Genomic DNA, 21,660 nt, shown 5'->3' with positions numbered 1-21,660 from the left:
GTAATAAAAACGTAGAGTATTTAAAGCCTAAACCTATATTGAAGATTTTTTTATAGAGTTCTCTTATATCTCTTTTAATATTTTTTCATTTATCCTCTGGTTTTAAAGATATTTAATCATATTTATATATATATCATATGCTTTCTATATGGTTGCATCATCTCTCGTTATTCCCAAGTCAGGGTATTCCATGGCTCAGCTAACCGGGCTTAATCCCGTGTTTATTTTTTTTATTTTGTTGCTGTTTGCCTGTATGCATATTTCCAGCTGCTTCTCATAGACTTTGAGCCTGGGTCTAAGTGAATGCAATTAAAATTGACGTTAATCTGCTGGAATTCTGATGTTTTGTCATGTTTGCGCGCTAAAGATGTTATTTTGTTTTGACATGCTCTTGGCCGGGCCAGAGCAGCAGCTTTGGTAACCAACGGCAGCTCAGGTCTCGTTTTGGCCAGGATGGAGTGCATGCAACAAAGTCCACAAAGCCAGCAAGGAGTCAGAGACGACTCCCGTCTCCCGACTCCCGACAGTCGACTCTGGACTCTGGATTCTGGATTCCCGACTCCCAGACCAGCTCTGTGTGTTGTCGTGTACATGTAGATCAATCTATCTAACTAACGCGCCTGGTGTTTGCCCGGACTGGCTCTGCCTAGGAGTCTCTTGGCCTGGCCATGGCTTGTTATTTAAATTGTTATATTATTTGTGGCTGGCTGAGCTTGGGAACCCCATCTAGCTGCAGCTCAGCCCGTCTCTCTCCGGCTTGTTATGGCTTAACTTTAATCGAATTCGTCTGGCGTCGGTGTTTTCTGGTCTTGCCTGGGACGGATATCTTTGGTCGCTGGTCTTTTGGCTTGAAACTGCCCTTTTAATGCCCGTTTTGTAGTGTCTTAAAGACATGCAGTTAATGTTTATGATTGCTTACTCAAATCACTTATTAAATGGTTTTTCCTGACTCGTTTATTGTTTGGCTATAAATAAAGACTGGTCCGGCGATTGAGATTACGAGTTCAGGGTAAAAGGGCAAAGGCAAGCCAAAGGATTCATCGAAGGTATCAAATGACCAAGAAGCTCAAAGGGTAAAACAATTAAATCAAAGATATCTTCATAGAGGGTTCTATTGGGAATATTTGGTCTTAAATTATTCCATCTTTAGAATTCATAGAAGATAAAACAATGTTTTGAAAAACGTAATATTGTTACTATAAATATTTATGAATAAGCTATTAAATATGAAAGTATCTCTTATAGGGTTTTATAAATACTATTATGATATGAACATTGGAATATGTTATGTTTGAAAAATCCCAATTGTACTACAAATTATAAACTCCTTTTCCATTTTATTACCAAAAATTCATTAACAATTTTTCCCCACCAGAATGCAAGCTCCATTTAGTAGCTCCTCATATCTCCTAAGTAAATCAAAAGAGTCCTTGCAATCCCCAACTTGGACCTCACATTCACTTCAGTTGCCAAATAAATATAATAAAAATAAAAACATATATAGACTGGACAAAACAAAAACTGGCGAAAAGAAAGCAGAGCTGAGGAGCTATAAATCTCTAGCTACTATCTCACTGCACACACACTTTTAGCCATTATTACTGCAACATTAAGACACCCAAATGGCCAGGCTTTTGTTGGCAGATCCCAAAGCCAGATGCCAGGCCATAACTGCCATTAACATTGGCACTTAATTTACTTTTAGCCAAAAACCGAAAACCAAAACAAACGCAAACAGACAAACAGAAGCGCGTACACTCACACAAAATGACGCACTGCTGCTATCTTATTATATTTGGCCAACAATAAGGAGCCACCAAGGAAAAAAAAACAGTACAAAGAAAATAAAAATATATAAACAGGGGAGAACAACAATTAAAACCATTTTCGAGCGAGCAAACAAATGCCAATGGAGAGACTGGGAAAAAACGTCGCATTCCCATTGTCCGGCCAACCTCCTGCGCTTATTTATTGGCGTCCTGTCCAGTTTTTGGCCATTGTTTGCTCAGAGTGGGGGTTGGAGGAGGAGGGCCAAGGAAAAGGAAAGTAAACCAGGGAAAAAGGCCACCAAATAGGATAGAATGAAAGTAGCTCAATCTCCTTTCGTTCCTTCGATATCTTAACAATTTTCAATTTTAGCTTTTGTTCTCGAAAGCAAACAATAAGACAAACAAGCTGAAATGGTGCCGTTTAAAAGAAGTCAAGACTAAGCGATGACCATTACATTTATTGTTTATATAAAAGAGATACATGATTGTATAATTAAAATAAGAAATATATGTTTCTTATTTACCTCTAAAAATGTTCTTTTACTATTGTAATAAATACTATTTTTCTGAGAATCTATAAAGCTCCTTTAAAGCAATTGATATAAAATATTTATATTTTATTTATTTTAGATTTAATCTCTTTATTATGTCATTTTTCCAGCTTCTATTTAAGAACCCATATACCCTTCTCTAAGGAGATACAACTTCAAGGGGACAACTAAATCTAATGTCCTTTATCCTCATCACGACCTTTTTTTTCAACGATTCCCCTTACATTCTGCGGTAGGTCCTTTTCTCCCCTATTTTATTACCCCAACCCATAAGTTGATTTTCATTTAATTTGATTGCATTGCCAAAGCAATTTCCATTCCATTTTAATTCCTATTTTTGAACTCATAAATAATTGTCAGAGCGCACAGGCGTGAATGCCTGAGTTCGGTTCTCCACCTACATAGTTACCCCCTTTGTTAGGGCCCCAAAAATAGAGCTCATAATTTTTGTCAAATTCAAATGGTACTTTCTATATATATAACATACATTTAATGTTATTTCGGGGGGGAATTTCCAGAATTATTTCCGGTGGAGTTCTGCTTCGTCGCTGAGGCCCAGGCGTTAATGAGCTGCAGCATGCGTCGCCGAGTATCTGACAGATACTTTCTGCCATTGTCAAATGCTTGTCACGCTTCAATGAGGGCCTCGCCGACAGAAATTTTCATAATTTTCCCCCCCACAAGGGCGGAAAAGGTTCGGTTCCGATTGTGAGTTTGGTTGAATTAAATTGTAGTTTTTTTAATTAAACCCACTTAAAATTTATTGTTCATTGAATAGAGTTTAGAGTACGCATTGGCCATGAAATTGTTTAATTTCCTGTTTACTTTTTGAGAGTTGATTAAGACATTTCAAGTGAAAAAGAATCTCCGAATGAAGTGGTTTAGAGTCAAATGACTTTTTTATACCGAAAGTCTTGGAATATGTTTATAATTAAGATAGAACCCCGCAGAATAATGTATATTTTCTAAATAATTCGATTGTCAAATGGCAACAACCCAACGATCTATCAAGTAGAAAACGGAGACTGCACTTCTATCTATTTGTCAGGTCGTTAAGACAGTCGTTCTCAGTGCCATCCGACTGTCTATTCCCAGGCATTCAAGCATAAAACTTGCCAGCGACAGGAAGCCAGGGGGAACCCCGAAAAAAACAGAGACTTTAGCGCCGAAACAGATGACAGATCGTTCAGGTATTTTTACAGCATTGATATAATTAATCGAGGGGCAGGAATTTTCAAGCTTAAGTCAGCGAGCTTCAACTGTCAGCATGCCGCTCATAAATTACAATTTATTATGACATCATATTTTTTTCTTTACTCCAGGATTACTCGGTTTCCATTTCGTTCAGTTTCCCTGCTCAGTTTTGCTGCATAAATTGTACAGATCCAGATCTAGATCTAGATATAGATGCCTCTGTGCCAGGGCAGCAGTAATATTTCCTTGCATTGAATTGTCAGCGCCTGCTTACCTAGTCATAATTTAGTGCTTCGACAGGGCCAAGTCTCCTCCAGCTCCTCCAGCTCCTCTTGGTCTCCTCTCCGGGCTGTCAGCACTTCTCCAGCTAGCTGCTAGTTTATACGACTGCGAACATGTGCACGATGCATTTATTATCTATGCATATCCTGGGCTCTGATTGTCGTCTCGGCTCTTTGAACTTTCCTGCCGGATTCTTCCGCCGTTGACAGCTTCTTCTGCCTTCTGTCTGTGGGTCTTCTCATTTGCCATATGATTTATTCGGTTATTATAAGTGATTAGTTGGCTTTCGATGGCTTCCATATGTGGATTTAGTTGCAGGCAGATTAAGATGTCAGTCTGAACGGGGGGATTTACTTTATGACTATTATTTAAATAATATTCCTTTTCCCCATCTTCTTGCAAAAACCAATTAGTAAGGCAATTTCAGCACCGCTTCCCCAAGCAAATTGTCTCATCATGATCTTGGCACTTTGCTACCCATTAGCCTTTCTAAATTACGGCTTCATTGCGGAGCAGTTCAAAAATTAATTAAAACTTCTGTCTCAAGAACGATGCCTGGTCAGAGATTATAAATGGGGAGCGCCAGAAAAAATTGTGCCACACACCAAAAGAGAAACAAAACCCAAATGAAATTTACAAAAAAAAAAACAAGGAAAATAAAATACAAACTACTTTAGAATAACTCATTACGCAATGGCAGGCGAACAACTTTATTACACCTAAAACATTTAAAAGTAATTTACAACAGACATTAGCCCGAAAAAGAGACGAGAGCCGGGCGAAAGCCAAGAAGATGGGACCTTGGTCCCAAAAAGATACACTAAGTACTTGAAGTGCGCGGCAATTAACAAATTTCAAAACGAGATAACGCGGCCAACAGAATCTTGACTTGGCCCAAATGGTCAGTGCAGCAGCCAGTCAGCCAGTGAGCCAGCTTTTTATGGTGACGATTAAGTTGTGACGATAACATTTTAATTTACCAAAACCCAGCGGACCTACAGCAAAGGACCAGGACCAAAACCAGGGCCAGGACAATGTCCCGCGTCCAGCCTCCGATTCTTGGGAGTACATAAAATCGGGTTTTATGTCCCCTGAAATGCAGCTGAAATCGAGATCTCTTTTTCTCCCTTCCCTTAAAGAAAAACCATAGGAAAAACTAAAGATTTGTGGTCATTGATTGTGTGCGCACACACAGAGATTTTAATTTTCTAATGAAAGATAAATGCTCTCGAGATACTTTGGCTCTGGTTTGATTTCGTGTTTCTCCAGTTTCCCTGGGCTCTCTGGCCGAGTCTCAGTCTTGGGCCACATAAATTTTCACTTGTCCCTGGGTCTGGATTGGTTTCTGTTCTAAGGAAAACCCAACTGGGTTGCACCTTTCTGTGGCCTTTTCATATGCATTGTCATTGATTATAATAAAAATCAAAATAAGTTGTAATTTATTTGGGGACATTTTGATATTTTGATATTCTTATAAAGAGGAGGGGCCCAATCCCTTTTCAGGGAATTTGATCAATCAAATCTAGGCGAGTGGAGGAGTTCCTGCAAGTCACCATTAGCGGGGAATGATTTATTTATTGTTCAGAAACTGTGCTGTGATTTTTTGCATTATTATTTAATTAAGGCGCAAATGAGGTTTGCGGTTAGGGATTGCAGGCTGCATTTTAATGCATTTTCGATTGAAAGGAAGGGAAGGAAACCATTCCAATAGAGAGATTTATAGAGCGCCTTTAAGTAAACTATTTCCAACCCACAAAATCCATCTTCTTCATGGCACCGAAAAACACACAGCGCAAAACAATTTCCACCTGGGCCAGCCCCCTTCTAAGAGAAAAATGAACCTAAAGATACGTTTTAGGCAGACAAAAGGAAAGAGATACAAATGCGAGGCCATAATCAGAGTCACTCAAAGCCGCGGAGGGAGCCATTTGTATCCTGTTTAGTTGATAGCCGAGAACTGCAATTAAAGAAGCGCACTTGCACAAAGAGAAAAATTTAAACTATGTTCGGAAAATATATGTTTTAAAGTACATATTTGTATAATTTATTCGCTGAAATCTAGAGTGTAAGGAATCAAGAATTACACCTAAATTTATGAAAGTATTTTATAGGTTAAGGATCTATAGTAAAAGGACTTCTTAATTTCACAAATATAGCTACAAGAGTCTGAAAAGTTTACTAAAAATAATAAGGAATCCCTTTCCAATTTACTCCCTATTCTTCTAAGTGTAAGCCCTCTTAGTAATTGTGTGCGAAAAGACGCAGCAGAAGACCGCAGCACTCTTCAGATGCGTATTAAATGATAAGGCCACAAAAGGTTGAGGAGGCCACAATCCCAGAGCCGCAGACAAAGTTGCCGGCAAGTTGGCAAATAATTGCAAGTTGCAAACAATTTTTGCTACGATTTAAAACACAGAAACGCAGAGGCAAGGCCGTGAAGGCTCCCCCTTCTCCCCAAAATTAATACCACGTGCAAATTTTTAACCCCAGCACCCGTAATTATTTTCAATCGCTTTCTGTGTTTCACTCTCTGCTTCTTAGTCTCTGCCCCTGCCCCTGCCCCTTTTGCCAATTTGATTTATGCTATCAAATGTTGGACAGCCGAAGGAAGTCGACGTCGTTGGAATCCAAAGGGGGGAAGTACTACTGAGTAATGGCTGAATCCGCAGCGAACGCATTTCCGAATCACTGGCAAGAGCCACACCGAAATGAGCTGGAGCTGGACTACCAGTCGAGAAATCCTAGATTGAGGCTATGCTTTAGAGATGGCTCTGGCACCTCCCGGGGATTGGCATTCTGTGATTCGAGATGGGAAATGGGAACAGGAATGAATACCATCACACAAACTTTGAACAGGGAAATGTTATTCAGTAACTTTGAGCTCAATCAGACTATAACTATCTATACAATAAATAAAGTCACTTGGAAGTAAGACTATAACTTCTTATACATCAAATAAAATCTCTTAAAACCATCGAATTCTATATTTCGGAATCAAAGACTTTATAATAAACAAGATGCACAACGCCAAACGTTTTTATTTTGCTGTTTTAGAACTGGTTCTTTATTGTATTTAATATTAACCTAAGATACTATCCCAAATCACGTCCAAACTCACGTTGCCATCGCTTAAAAGCCATGGCCATCGAAGCGTATGTACAGGGAGGAGGGAGTAGGGCTGAAGAGGATGCGTTGTGGGGGAAAAAAAAGGGAAAATACTGCCACACATTGCCACACTTCGAAACCGAAACCAAAACCCGGACTAAAAACGTTGCCTGCCCCGTTGGCTGCGTGAGAAACACACCTGCCCGACTGACTGCTCCTCCCCGACCGTTGTACCTGTATCTTGAAGATACATTTGCTGGTGCTGCTGCTGCTGCTGCTGCTGCCCCTCCGGGGTTCTGTGTGTGTTTGCACACGCATCGCCGGCGATGTTGCTACTTCTGGCGAGGATGTTCGGTGTCTGATTCTCAGTCTGAATGTGAATCTGGCATCGGACCTTGTGCTTTGGGCATTTTTGCACTGCAAATGTAGCTGATTAACCGAAAGGGTTCCAGAGTGTGCCCCAGCAAAAGGGCAGTGGGAATGGGTCACGCTTGACTTGCCTAATGCCACTTGACACCCGTTCGAGGGGGGATTCTAGGCGGTCAAGGGGTTAGGACCACTTGGCCAGAAGTTAAGCTTCAGAATGGGAGTGAAGTGGGTTCTAAATTCCTTTATAAGTTCAGCAATCGTTGAGATAATGTAAGATAAACGTAACAAATATATTTATTTTAATTTCAATTCCCTAACTAAGTTATTTGTGGCCTTCTCAACTTCTGCTGCTTTTTTGATTTCCCTACAAATTGATTTAACCATTAGTTTCATATGTCCGCAGCGGGCAATTTCCTCTAACTTAGAGCCCACCTTCGTAAATGTTCGAACCATCTTCGACTTGTAATTGAAACCTTTTGGGGGAAATAAAGATAGATGATCTTTAATGCTGACCACTTTGCATACGATCTGGATGGGTTAACTCATCTCTTGACAGGTTGAAGCACTCACTTTCTTTCCAGCCCAGTTCCAAGTTCCGCCCCTATCGTATCTCTCAGATCTCTCTGCTCGGATTTTGGGCATCTATATGGCCCACACTTTTGATTATGGTTTCCACCGAAGTGTGTGTGACTCAGATGCCACAAATACCCAGAGACACGCAGATGAAAAGCAACTTAGATTTCGAAAACGATTAGGCAAACTTGCTGGGGGTTCGTGTGTGGAGCACTGCTTGAGGTTTTTGGTAGGAAAACCTTTTTTAAGGCAATTTCCAATGAAATGGAAAATTGAGGCGCCACTGGAACATGGATTTTCAAACGAAATCTTAACCGCAGGAGAGCCACAGAGCGAGTGAGCGAGCGGCTTGCCCTCCAATAATTACCCTTTCTTTCAATTAATAAATGACGTTAACATGCTGTCAAAATATCTGTGGATCTGTGGATCTGTGGACCAGCCAGCCAGCATCTGTATCGAATGCATCTCACAGAGGCAGATGCAGACGCAGACAGGCCGAAGTGCAAGTCCAGACTTCATAAATTATAATTTGCCCGCGGCCATAAATAGCCGCCAGCAGTCTTGGACACTTTGACTACCGATTATAATCAATCTTGGAGATAGATTTTGCCCAGACAACGAATGTGGCAGGCCACGACTAAAAATGATAGACGCACAAAGCTTTCGTAATTTAAAACGACCTGAAGTCTGAGACTCGTGAGTGATCACGCAATGGATCTCCTCGATGGTGTATCTCATTGGAGCTAGTAGCTGTGAACTCTCTCCACCAACATGTGTCCATGTCCAGAGCCATGTCCATGTCCAGTCCTCCTTCTCGGTGGCAGTTGCTTCTGCAGCAAAAGATGAATTCGCATGCTGATCGGAGGGACACTGAGAGACTGCCTTAAGTCTTTCTTACGATTTATAAGCTATATCTACAGAGGTTGTGTTTAAATTTTAGTGTCTGTTTTATTACTAATATCTTCTCTGATTTCTCTCAGTGTCCCTTCTCTGCTGGCATGCAAAATAGGCGCATGCAAACATGTGTCTCCGCGTTGTCTGGTTGTCGGTGCCCAACTGCAACACGCATTTATCTGCGGCATTTATCACGCATGCAGCAGCTATCCAGGGAGTGCACACCAGGGCTTCCTCCACATCCCGATCCCGATCCCGATCCCCTATTCCATATCCATTGAATACTGGACATTGGACAGTGGACTCTGGCGAGATGGCAGCCATATCAGGTTGCTAGCGTCTGCTCGTAGATAAGTCGAATGCGATATGCGTATCTCATAGATTTGCCATGAGACGTCATCCAGTCGCTTCTTCTCCTTCTGGCTATTTTTGGCCCTGCCTGGTTGCATAAACAATTTGTGGCTTTTCCTGTTGCGGCACACGTTCGTTAATTTCCCTCCAAACCCTCCGCCCCGAAACGGTTTTGCATTTTGTCTAAACAAATCTCGATTGATAATTCTGCATAAATTATGCGAACGAAATGAAATGAGCCCCAAGACTGTGTGCGGATACGGGCATTCCTTGCCAGATCTTTATGTGACAGGATCAGGAAAGGAAACTAAGAAAAACTCAGGGAGAGAGAGAGAGAGAGACCCCAATTGATTTGCATTTTCCGGTTGAACAAGGGAAGTTGCTGAAATAGCTCTCGAGTATCTCACAGATCTTTGCTTGTATCTGGGGGATACTTGATTAAAAGTTAATCAACTGAAAAGATTCTTTACAGTAAGATATAGACGGAGTTGAGTTTAGGAAGCTATTTTCTTCTCAAGTTAAGTTCTAGTTGCGCCAAGAAAGTGCTAAGAGCTTATTTATTGAGTAGCTTTCTTTCTCTTTGATATAAGTCATTGTTTACTTTTGATAAGTTATGGGTCGCCCATCGGCAGTTTCTCAGATCACAGATTTCAGAAAGGTAAAAAGCTTTCCCAGACTACTGCAGGTGATGCATTAGCGTCGATGTGAGGAGTACTTCTCACCAACTCTCATCTCAGATGTCGGGAAGAAAAATCACAAGTCAGCAAAGCGTTCACACACAGCAAATGTCTTGAGGTATTTACCTACAATATAGCATCGCCATTCGATTTAAAGTTAACCTCCGAAGGCGGGGAATTCCGGGGGCATCAGGAAGGTAGGAAGGTATTGTAGGTACACGGGGGTATTGTGCCATTGTGCTTGCTGGACCCCGTCTCTGGTTTATGGTCTCTGGTCTCTGGTCCATTGTACCCTGACTTCCGCTGCTCACTGTCGCCTTTATTCTCATCATTCTCGTTCTCATTGCATTTAACGCTCATTTCTTGATTCATTATATATTGTGATTTCTCTAAAAACGGCCAGCAGAGGAGGACGAAAGAGAAAAAAGTGTGAAGCCGAGGATGAATAAAGGAATCCTGAACAATGGTCGGGTCTTTCCGGTTTCGAATACCTTTACTATTCTTTTGCACATTTCCGAATATGATTAATTGCCGGAGTCAATTGATATTTTATTGGTCTTGGAGAAGCTGCCTGCCTCCTGGGGGAAGCTGCTTTCTCAATATATTTATAGTATTTTGCGGAAGTTGCATTTAAACCGGAACTGTCAGCGGCTTAAGATATGTACCTCCCAAACATTACCAAAATATCTTTGTCTTGGGTCTTGTTAAAATGTTTGTCTCAAATGCTGACAAATGGGCTGTGCCGCGCCGACAAACATCAATTGAAAGGGCAGCTGGTTAAAAAACAAAACACAAAACAACAAAATGTGGAAGAAGCTGAGCTGCGGATTCAAAGAGTAGCCGACGTCGCGACGGGCAAACAACAGGGCCAAAAAGTACAAGACTCGGAAAGACTCTAACCCGTTGCAACTAACAACTAACAAGTTTCTTGTTAAAACAACGCCGGGTCCAATAAAACCAACAACCGCCGCGCATGCGCACCGGATTGAATGTCGGACATGGATATATACCTATATAAACAGATATTTGGTGTGACTGCCACTTGGTCAGCTGGCTTGAGGTTCCCATAAGTTGCTTCTCAGAGTCAAAGTGCGTTTCGTTTGCCTGCGTTTTTCCTCATGTACAACATTATTCAAAGGAAAATGTATTTAAACAGAGAGTTATTTAGACATGAGAATAGGCACAGGAATTCTTAAAGTCAAAGGGTTAACCTAAGGTTAGACGGAATAACTTTGTAAAAACTAGTAAGGTTTCGGGTGAGAAATATAATATATAAATATATATAAAGTTGGAAATAGTATTTAAAATATTTTATTTATTAAGAAATCATTTCATTTAATCAAATATATGTTTATCTTTGATACAAGCTGTTATTTCTGAAACAATTTCTTTGGAATTTTGAAGTAAAAGCTAAAAACAATTAAAAACACTCAATTTTCATAATAATAGAACTCTTTTCATATGGTTTTCATAGATTTTCTTAGATTTAATATCATCATTTCGCATACTAAAATTAAAAAAAAAATGTATATTTAATGTTAGGACCATTTTTATTTGCTTGAACATTACTCAAACCATTCCCCCTTTACTTAAACCCCTTTAGACCTTTTATTTGCATTCCCGAGTTGGCACAACGGTAGTCCCCGGGCCAGAGCCCTTCGCCAGACCCTGTTTTACCTAATTACACACGAAGCTTCCCCCCTTTCTACCCATTTGGCTGCCTTCTCTAATTGTTTAAGTGCTTTTAGCGTTTGGCCAAACAATTTTCATATGCAACTCTCCACCATTCCACAAACAAAACCTTTCCAGTTACCATAAGGCATGAGGAGGCATGCCTCGCCTTTATTTTAAGTTGGTCTCGAAATTCGTTGTTGAATTTGGATTTTTTATTGCTGGGAAATTCTCACACATTGTCGCAAATTGAGAAAGAGAGGGAGAGAGACAGACAGGGCAGATCGAGGCCTTCCGATGTGTGACGTGAGAGAGTCAGGTGGGGGAAAAGCATTGGTGGCACCTGTGTCTTACCCACCTGGTGGCATAAAAGTAAAAATGCAAACTTCCGTTAGCCGCAAGTGCAACAATCACAGTGTTTTGCATCTGGTTTTGGAAAGGAAATTACGCTGCTTTTTCTATTTTCCTATGTGGAGCAGTTTTCCAGTTAACGAGGCGAAATTAGTTTTCTTAACAGCCTTTTCTTTATAGGTCTATGGCTGCTGTATAGAGCTTCTAAGGCATATAATTATGGTGATGCAAAACCTTTGTTTAACAGAAACTGCTTTGAATTAAGAGTGATTGTTTCCTTTATGTTGTTGAGTTCAAACATTAACTAAAAACTAGGGCATTGAAGTCTATAAAAAGATAGTCAGGAAAAATGATTTGCTTAGTAAATATATCAGAAAAATCATTATTTCAGAAACCTATAATATATACTTTTGCTAATTTTGTGTATTTATTGCAAGTCTAAAGTAGATATTATTAAATAATTACTGACCTCAATATATTTTTCAAATGCTATTGGAAAATGTTTCTAGGTATAGAAAAATTTTAAAAACCAAATAAGGTTTTATAGTTTAAAGAAACATGTGCAATCTTACCATATCATATGCAATTTCTATCTTTTTTATTTAACTCAATGAAAACCCCGTTTAATTTTGTCGTTTTTATTTTTGCGGAAATCTGGTTACACATGTTTTTTTGGGCCATAAATAACTTGTATTTATTTGCTGGCCAAGATAACAAATCAAATTCATGAATTGCCTTGGCCAAATCCAACTATTAACAGTTGCCTCAATTTCGGGCAATGTATAAATTTAACAAGTTTTATGGTAGATAAGGCAGTTAGTTGGAAAAGATTTGCATCTCTCAGGGAAAATATACATTTTCTGGGCGACGGAAATGTGCAAGTTATGTCAGTGGAGAGCTGAATTGGGAAAAATGTGTGTGTGTGTGCACATGTTGGCACAAAGTTATGGCCATTTAAAGTTGATTTTCTTGTTGTCACAGTTGTCTCCGTTTTTTCTCCTCCGTTATATATAAATCTATTTTTTATGTTTGCTAGCTCGTAAATAGTTGTAGTTGCTGCTCTTCTTCAACTGTATCGGATGACACAATATTTTTAAGGAGAAAATCTCGAGTGCAACACTTTTAGAGATCTGCCTGAGGAGGAGGTCCACAAATATCAATTTCTGGGCTGGCAAACCGCACTAAGAGGTCTCCACTTAGCCAGGACCTGTCGGTGATCTAGGACTTCCCTTCCCTTCCCTATCTTTTATGGGTTCTTAATGTTAGTTTTCGTCACTCAAGTCTCGAGGCGGCCAGGCAGCATTTCCTCGATGACGTGCTGCCTCTCCGGCGTATGAGTAACGATTGCCAGAGAGCTGAGCTACCTGCCTGCCTTCACCATAGTCAGATAATTGAGTGAAATTTGGCTCGAGTGAGTGAAATTTGCTCTCGAAACCGGTTTGGAGAGAGATTATTATTATCTGTGAGGGTTGTTTACTCTCCGCAAGGCCGCTGTCGAGGCGATTGCAGCTGCTCCGGCTGCTCACGAAACGCACTCAGGACCGGCCAGCCGAGGTATCGTCAGCGCGACTGGCACTTCGGAAAATCAGTGAAAATCGTTGCCTCGTCGTGAGCGGTCTATGCCTTCTAGCCAAGCCCAGACCTGAGACCCTCTGTTACCAGAGTTGGTAACACGAAAGAACGTAAACCGTCAGCGAACCAAACAACAACTTGAAGCGTGCAGACAAAGCGAACCATTGGATTATCGCGCACGTTTCTTTAGCAATATAAAACAAACAAAAAACCAACAACACACATTAAACAAACGTTTTATTTAACAACACAACACTGCCACTGAAATATTTTTATATATTTTACAAAATTGGCCAAATGTGACAAAACATAAAAATTGTTTGCAAATTCGTTAAAAGTGAAACAGTGACAAACTAAAACTAAAAACACATCACACAAAGAAAAACAAAACACTGCTTTTAAGTTCAGTTCATTGGTGAAAAAAAATCAACCAGAAATTGTTGCTAAACAATCTTCAAAGAAAAACAAAAACGGTAAGTTTTGTGGCTTAAACGGAGCAAAGTGCAAGAATTGTGAAATTAGAAAAACTTGATAAAGTTGAGCTCAGAAAAATGTAAAGAATAATTTAATAAATATTTTTGGAAAGTTGGAATGTTTGTCTGAGAGTTCTGAATTAAAATATGAAGTATTTAGAAAAATATGTCAAAGGTTTTTTAGAAAAGAAGATAAATATACTTCCTAAAGAAAATTTTAAATAAATATTCTAGAGATTTTTCAATAAATTGGTAAATTTTTGTGGTAAAGAAAGTAAAATAAATATTCAGTAAAAGGAAAATTATAACTCCACAAAATATTCTATTTTATTTGAAAAGAAAAATTCCACAGAGTTTCTTTAAATAAGTCAAAGAAATATAGTAAAAATTCCAAGAGTTAGTAAATTCAAATCTTATATTTTAGCTTCAAAAAAATAAAAACTAGTCCAACCAATAACTCAAGAAAAAATAGAAAATAGACAACAAATTTTCCAGCAAGCCATAAACAATTCTAAAAATACAGCAAAAAAAAAAAAAATGAAAAGGGAACCACATAATAAAATTTAATCAATAGAAACAGTTCCACGAAAATGGGCTAATTAACCGAAACTCAACCGGAAAAAAAACCAAAGACTACCAGAGACTAATTTTTAAAATATTTTTCCCTCGTTTGTCTACCCGCAGAACTATGGAAAACTGAAAGAAATCGAGGAAAACTCCAAAATAAAACGAAACTGAACAGTCGCAAGAGACAGAGAGAGAGAGCTAACTTAGCAACCGAAAACAAAAGAAAAAGAACTCGACCAAGATGCAGAGACACGCAATGATTGCTTTGGTGGCCATCTGGGGCATCCTGGCCAGCATGGGAGTGGAGCCAGCGGCGGGTTTGGCCAATTGCCCGCCGGGCTGCCAGTGCGACGACAACACCCTGGTGGTGCAGTGCGGTGAGGGGCAACTGGATGTGCTTCCCATTGCCCTGAATCCATCGATCCAAAGACTGGTGATCAAGAGCAACAAGATCAAGACCATTGATTCGTCCATCCAGTTCTATGCGGAGCTGACCTTCCTGGATCTGTCCTCGAACCACCTGATGACCATCCCGCAGCGCACTTTTGCGTATCAGAAGAAGCTGCAGGAGGTGCATTTGAATCACAACAAGATCGGTCAGATCAGTAATAAGACCTTCATTGGTCTCTCGGCGGTGACTGTTTTGAATCTGAGGGGAAACCAGATCTCGGAGCTGCATCAGGGCACCTTCTCTCCTCTGCTGAAGATTGAGGAGTTGAATCTGGGCGAGAATCGCATTGGTTACTTGGATCCCAAGGCCTTTGATGGACTCAGTCAGCTGAGGATCCTCTATTTGGATGACAATGCTTTGACCACCGTGCCCGATCCTGTGATCTTCCAGGCCATGCCCAGTCTGGCTGAGTTGTTCCTCAGCATGAATACCCTGCAAAGCATTCAGTCCGGAGCCTTCCAGGATCTGAAGGGTCTGACGCGACTGGAGCTGAAGGGTGCAAGTCTGAGGAATATCTCGCACGATAGCTTCCTGGGATTGGAGGAGCTGCGCGTCTTGGATCTCTCCGACAACCGGCTGCAGCGCATCCCATCCGTGGGTCTTAGCCAGCTGGTTCGCCTGGAGCAACTCTCCCTGGGACAGAATGACTTTGAGGTGATCAGCGAAGGTGCCTTTGTGGGCCTGAAGCAGCTGAAGCGTCTGGATGTGAATGGAGCTCTGAGGCTTAAGCGTGTGATGACGGGAGCCTTTGGTACCAATGGTAATCTGGAGTACCTGAACCTCTCTTCGAACAAGATGCTCGTGGAAGTTCAGGAGGGTGCTCTCAGTGGTCTGCCCCATCTACGACATGTGGTGCTCAAGGCCAATGCGTTGACATCGCTGGCCGAGGGTCTGTTTCCCTGGAAGGATCTGCTTACCCTGGATCTGTCAGAGAATCCCCTTTCCTGCGATTGCCGCGTGATGTGGCTGCACAATCTGCTGGTGTCGAGGAATGCTACCCAGGAGGAAGTTTCCGAGCTGATGTGCGAGTTCCCCGAACGCCTGCGTGGCGAGTCACTGCGTCATCTGAATCCCGCTCTGATGGGCTGCTCCCACACTGATCCCCGCAAGCAGGCCTTGATTGGTGCCCTTCTCGTGGGTTCTGCTGCCACGATCACTGCTTTGGCTCTGGTTTTGTACCGTTGCCGTCACAAGATTCGGGAGACCATCAAGGGTGGTCTGCTGGGCAACTCTGCTTTGGGTCGCAAGGAGCGCGAGTACCAGAAGACTTTCTGCGATGAGGACTACATGTCGCGTCACCAGCATCATCCTTGCTCTCTGGGTATTCACTCTACCTTCCCCAACACCTACACGGCACCACATCATCCAGGAGGAGCTCATCACTATGGCATGTGCCCCATGCCGGTGAATGATCTGGGAGGAGCTGTGGATCCGCAGCAAAAGTTCCAGCAATTGGCAGTGCCCACGGCCACAATGGTCAGTGAGAAGAAGTTGAATAACAACAAGGTTATGGCATCGCAGGGAGCTGTGGATGACAGTGCCTCCTTTGTGCTGCACATGAAGGCAGCCACCATGGGCAGGGATCCTCACCAGCAACTGAATCACTACACCAAACCGCAGTTCTTGTCGGCCACGGCAGCCGTTGGTGACTCTTGCTACTCCTATGCCGATGTGCCCCTCTCAATGCCCATGGTACATGGAGGAGCAAGTAACCAGCCACAGTTGCGTCTCACCCAGGAGCACTTCAAGCAGCGTGAGATGTACGATCAGGAGCAGCTTGGCGGTGGTGGTAGCGAGATCTTGGATCCCAACTACATTTACAGCAACACACACTACTCCATGCCGCTGGAGCAGATGGGCAGGAGCAAGACTCCAACGCCACCACCAGTGCCACCAGCATTGCCCCTGAGGAATGGTCTTTGTGCCACCACCGGACGACGGTCCTTCCAGCACAAGGTGGCTGCCCAGCAGCAGCAGCAGCAGAATAACAACACTCTGCGCCAGTTTACGCACTGATCCGCAACCTACAGACGCCGCCAGCTGAGCATCTATGCTTAGTTGGAGTACGAGCTGCCCACCACTGTGATGCCAAAATCCTCCCCCCCAAGGAGCCCAACAAGGAGTCCCGGTCCCGCCTGTAGACCCAACTATTGACTAAGTAGAAAGTTAAGGAAGACATTGTAGTAGCTGTAGCTTAGAGGATAAGTCAGAGAAGAAGTCCAGTCTGTATATACTACTTTCCAGCACTATTTCGAACTTAAAGGATCTCTTCTGTCTGCAACTGTTTTCCAACCCCCTTAACATAATTACTTAATTAACCAATAAGCTGAATTGTAATATACATATATATATACGAAATTAGATAAACTAAAGACAAACAAAGCACTGAGAGTCATTGTAAGCTTAATTTTAACTTATTTAATTTATTGTTAAATGCAAGGAAATCGAATCAAATGCAAGCCACTATTTATGTATTAGTTAGACAAGAAATTTATGCAAATTTAAGCGATAACAAGAGAAGAAAAAAACAAAGAACGAAGAAATATATACGCAATGAAAACAAAAATCATTTGAAAACAGAAAATACTACGCCCTGTGTACTCATTTTTCCTTCTGCTTGGGATTTTCCACCTTTCCAGCATACGTGGAAATTTGCCTTTAATTAAACATTTTCTGTTGCAAACGGCAACTTTTCCTCTGTGTCAATTTGTCTCGACATTTTCACTTTTTCCTCCACCTTTTTTTCCCTTTTTTGTAATGCTCAAAACTTTTGACTTTCAATTCAATTAAAAGTAAGTTGCGAGTGCGGGGGAAAAAAAGGTAGCAAAATTAATATACTATTATTCAATAGTAACGAGCTTGGAAACTTTTGCGGACCGCGCTCAAGCGGAGCGTGTGGCTCGTTGCAAGTGCCACATGCAACCGGAGGAGGTTGCTATGAAGGGGGAGGATGTTGGGAGGCGGAGGTTCGGCATACATAATTTTCAATTGCGGGAAGCACATGTGAGCACATGGTGCAGAGCTACCCCTTCATTGTCACCTGCAATGCAGCTGTCGCCCGGCGGACCAGAAAGTTGCCAACTCACGTCGAAGTTTGCCCCTGGGAAACCCGAATTTCCCAAACCCAAGCCCCCAGTCTCTAACATACACATGGCGAAAATAATATAGATTTTTATGTACTTATAAGAAAATATTGAAATATTTTCATACAATTTCTTTCTCTGTGTAGTGTATCTTCTGTCCGCTCAATTTCAAGCCAAATCGAAACCTATTTAGACAATTACGAAAATAGAAATCATTCCAGAACGAGACCAGAGAGCAAGCAATGTACTGTAATAACAATAAATAAATAACAAAAGGCAAATAGCGGCCAGAACCAAGCCCCCCAAATGGCCAACAAAGGCAGGCAAGACCAGATACTCAAGTCCGGAATGACTTCCAGTTGGAGCTGCGGGGAATCCATCATCAAATTTCGATTAAAAGGCGCGTGTATACCTCAAGCTTCACTCGAGAATCTTTGGGAGAGAGAGAGTTGAGAGTCATTCGCACTATTCAAGCTTCATTAGGAGGCAAAGTAACGAAAACATTTTGATTTCGATCATTACAATTTCCTTTCAGGGCCCCCAGTTGAGGGAAAGAGCTACCGAAGAGCCCGAAGAGGTTAGTGGATCAAGACGCGGAGCCAGGCCAAGAGCCACAGCGAGTGTAATCATTAATTCGCCTCAACTCACTCGAAGATACGGATACAGAGATACAGATGCCTGGGCCAAGATACATTTAGCGATTGTGTGTATCCCCAGCTCATTCTGACAGACTCGTGGCCAGAGGCAATAATTATCGAGAGCCAAAAGCCGAAAGACTGGTCCATATATCGAGTTTGCCCTCCTCTCTGCCTTGATTGTATGATGACCATGTTGAAAATGCTCATTAAAGGCACTTCAGAAATTAAAGCATTTCACAATTGTTCCAAAAAGCGCGAGCCCCAACGTTTCAGGTTTAGAGTTCAGAGAGATTGAGATTTTCAGATTTTTTGATTTGGTTTTTGATTCGGCCCGCCATTTATCAGATGTTTGTTATCTATCTCTTGGCTCGAAGCTCAATTAACGTGGCTTGAATGTCTTTCTGGGGTCAAGCTTGGGGGCGCAACCGATGAGTTTCGGTTGCGATTGGGGTGAGGGGAAAGTCCCAACAAAACAAAAAAAAAAGGCTTCAAATTCTTGTCTTTTCTCTCCGGCAGTTAACATAGAAGTTTTGGTAATTTCATTTTAACGGATTATTATACCGAGTCTTGTAATTATTAAGTGTGAAACTGAGGTGGGTGTTGCCACAAGATAATACCAAGGTATTCATTATGGTTACAGAGGAACTAACAAGTTTTTAAGGCTATAATTAACTTGGAGGAAGCTGTGTCTCTGAATTTTGGGGTGATTTCCCTTTATATTTTACAAGAACTAAGATTGATTAATAAATATTATAAATAAAATCAGCAATAGATTAAGTTATTAAACTTGCTCAACTATTGAAAGATTATTTTTCTAACCTTTCAAAGTATTATTACTGTAGTTAGCAGCTTGTAGCAATGTCGATAAATATCGACAAAAATGCTAATATTTTAAGCTTTTAATTATCGATTTCATCTTAAAATTCGATTGCAAACTTAAAGGGCATATAAAATAGCCTTCCCAAAGTTACTTTCATTTCTTCTTCATCAAAAGAAAGGGTATAAAAGCAACTAATCCTGTTTGCAACACTGCCAAATCAGCTTAACACATCTTTTTAGACCTTATATCTGAAGTCTAACTAATGTTAGTCCGATCTATATGCACTTATCACCCAATTTAGTCATGGTGGACTATAAACTCCGTGTTACTCCAGGTAACACATGAAACTTAAACCCAAAGCGTTAAGACAGCCAGCCGCAAACCTCTACGCCTTCAAGGCAGCTCATAAAATGCTTCCAATGACAGTTTTTCATTTGACAACAATTTTGTGCGCATCTTTTGGGTTTTTTGTTACACCTTACAATGGGCCCTAACTTGGTTGAGTCTCTGGGTCTTTTCCTATCCCGCCGAGTGCCTGTGAAATTTCCCAACAATAACCCGAACACAATTGTCCCGCTGGGCGGAGGAGACCGTGACGCTTGTCCCATGCTGTGATCGGTATGCCCAGGGCTTGGCTCTCCTCCTGCTCGCTCAACATTAATTTCTCATCATCGGAGAGGGAACCAAAGGTTCGAGACTACCAACTGCGTATTAATGGAAATGTTCTAAGAGATTAGCAGGCACCGAAGAAGGAACGAAGAGATGCCCAAGAATACAAGACAACAATTGCAACTGTTTTTGTTCATTTAATGCGAATTTTTATGCTCGACCATATACAAACGCAATTTGGCAAGACGAAGAAGGGAAAGGGACTCGGAGTCGGGCGTGATCTACCTAAAAACTCAACTCATTATGGTCAATAATCATTGGAGATATTTTGGGTTCAAAGTCTGTGAGATTGTGCAAGACTTTCCCAACAATATCGGGTAATCAATCTGAGGAGCTACCGCCTTTTCGGACAATTGTTTTCTTCAATTGTGTTTCCCTATATGGGCCAGAAAATGAGGTTACATTGGGTAATCTTTACCCAGGGGAGATATGTAACAAGATAGGGAAATGTACAACAAAAAGATCGAATAACTAATATATCAGATGACAGCATTGATATAAAATAACATTTAAAATTAAGATCTGCAGTAGATATATATTTATTTAATTGATTTGATGTGCCTTCCCAAGAAATAATCAATAATTTTTGATTAAATTAATCCAACTAAGTCATATGATGAAAATGTGATGAAGTTTGTAATTATGATAAATGATTGATTCCCCACATTGATGATATATCCATAAAATAAATATATACATGAAATCTCTGCCCACTTAAAATAGATTACATTTTATACTCAAGTGACTGGCACTCATAAATGTAATTTCTGTTGAACAAAAATAAGCGGTAAAAGGGAGAAATCAAGCAGCAAGCTGAAGCCACTGAAGCGACAGCATTTTTAATTAAATAATTATTATAATTGTTGTTGTAGCTTAAGAAGATTTTCATTTTCAGTTGGATTTTTCATATTTTCGCACATTGCCATAAAAATTAAAAAAAACCTATCTACGAGAGAGTGTGTGTGTATAATTATGTCAAAATATAAGACCCACAAAGTAAACGAAATTTCCCAACAGCCAACATGAATGTGAGTGAGTCTGGGAAATGGGTGGGAGTGAGTGTATAGTGTGAGTGTGTGAGTGCAAGTGCGTTCGAAACTTTTGCAAAAATATTTTAAATTAAAATAAAAACGAGAAGAGAAGAAAAAGGAATTGGGTCGATGGGAGAGTCGACCCTAAGAGCGCTCTATAAAATATTAAGTACTTTGGAGAACAAAGTTACACAGAATGCAGTGCAATCATTATAGTTTATAGCTGTGGTAAATTCTTTAAAGAGTATTTAATGTTCAAAAAATATTATAAAAATATTTTAAGCTCTCATAAATTAAAGAGTATTACTTGGGAGTTCAAACCATGACCAGAAAAGTACTCTCCCTGCTCCGTTTGGGTAAATAAAAGCGTGTAAATCTGCTGCAAAGACCTCTGGCATCCACCTGCTCCTCCTTCCAGCTTCAGGGACCTCGGACCAGAGGCTGTTGGCAACTTGCAACCTCAACGACTGACAAACAGAAATCGGAAAACAGCATCGAACATGCCGAGGAATCATGTTCAACTCCTGGCCAGATGGACACATCCTGCTCTGAACACGGCAGCCGTTGTG

General features: G+C 41.0%; 1 protein-coding gene across 1 annotated transcript; it reads left to right on the top strand.

The window, feature by feature from the left end:
* Positions 1-13,276: 13,276 nt before the first annotated feature.
* Positions 13,277-17,434, top strand: trn (tartan). Its single transcript, XM_020961727.2, has 2 exons — positions 13,277-13,832; positions 14,517-17,434. Exon 2 carries the CDS (start codon positions 14,641-14,643, stop codon positions 16,864-16,866), a length of 2,226 nt encoding a protein of 741 aa, XP_020817386.2. The 5' UTR covers positions 13,277-13,832; positions 14,517-14,640; the 3' UTR covers positions 16,867-17,434.
* Positions 17,435-21,660: the final 4,226 nt, after the last annotated feature.

The sequence above is a fragment of the Drosophila serrata genome, unplaced genomic scaffold (assembly GCF_035046125.1).
Source record: "Drosophila serrata isolate PLE 108 unplaced genomic scaffold, ASM3504612v1 contig_272, whole genome shotgun sequence".
Taxonomy (NCBI): Eukaryota; Metazoa; Arthropoda; class Insecta; order Diptera; family Drosophilidae; genus Drosophila; species Drosophila serrata.
The sequence above is the reverse complement of the archived record's forward strand: the minus strand, read 5'-3'. Positions and strand labels throughout refer to the sequence as shown.

Coding starts and splice junctions, on each gene's coding strand:
- trn (XM_020961727.2), top strand. CDS start 14,641: ATGCAGAGACACGCAATGATTGCTTTGGTGGCCATCTGGGGCATCCTG.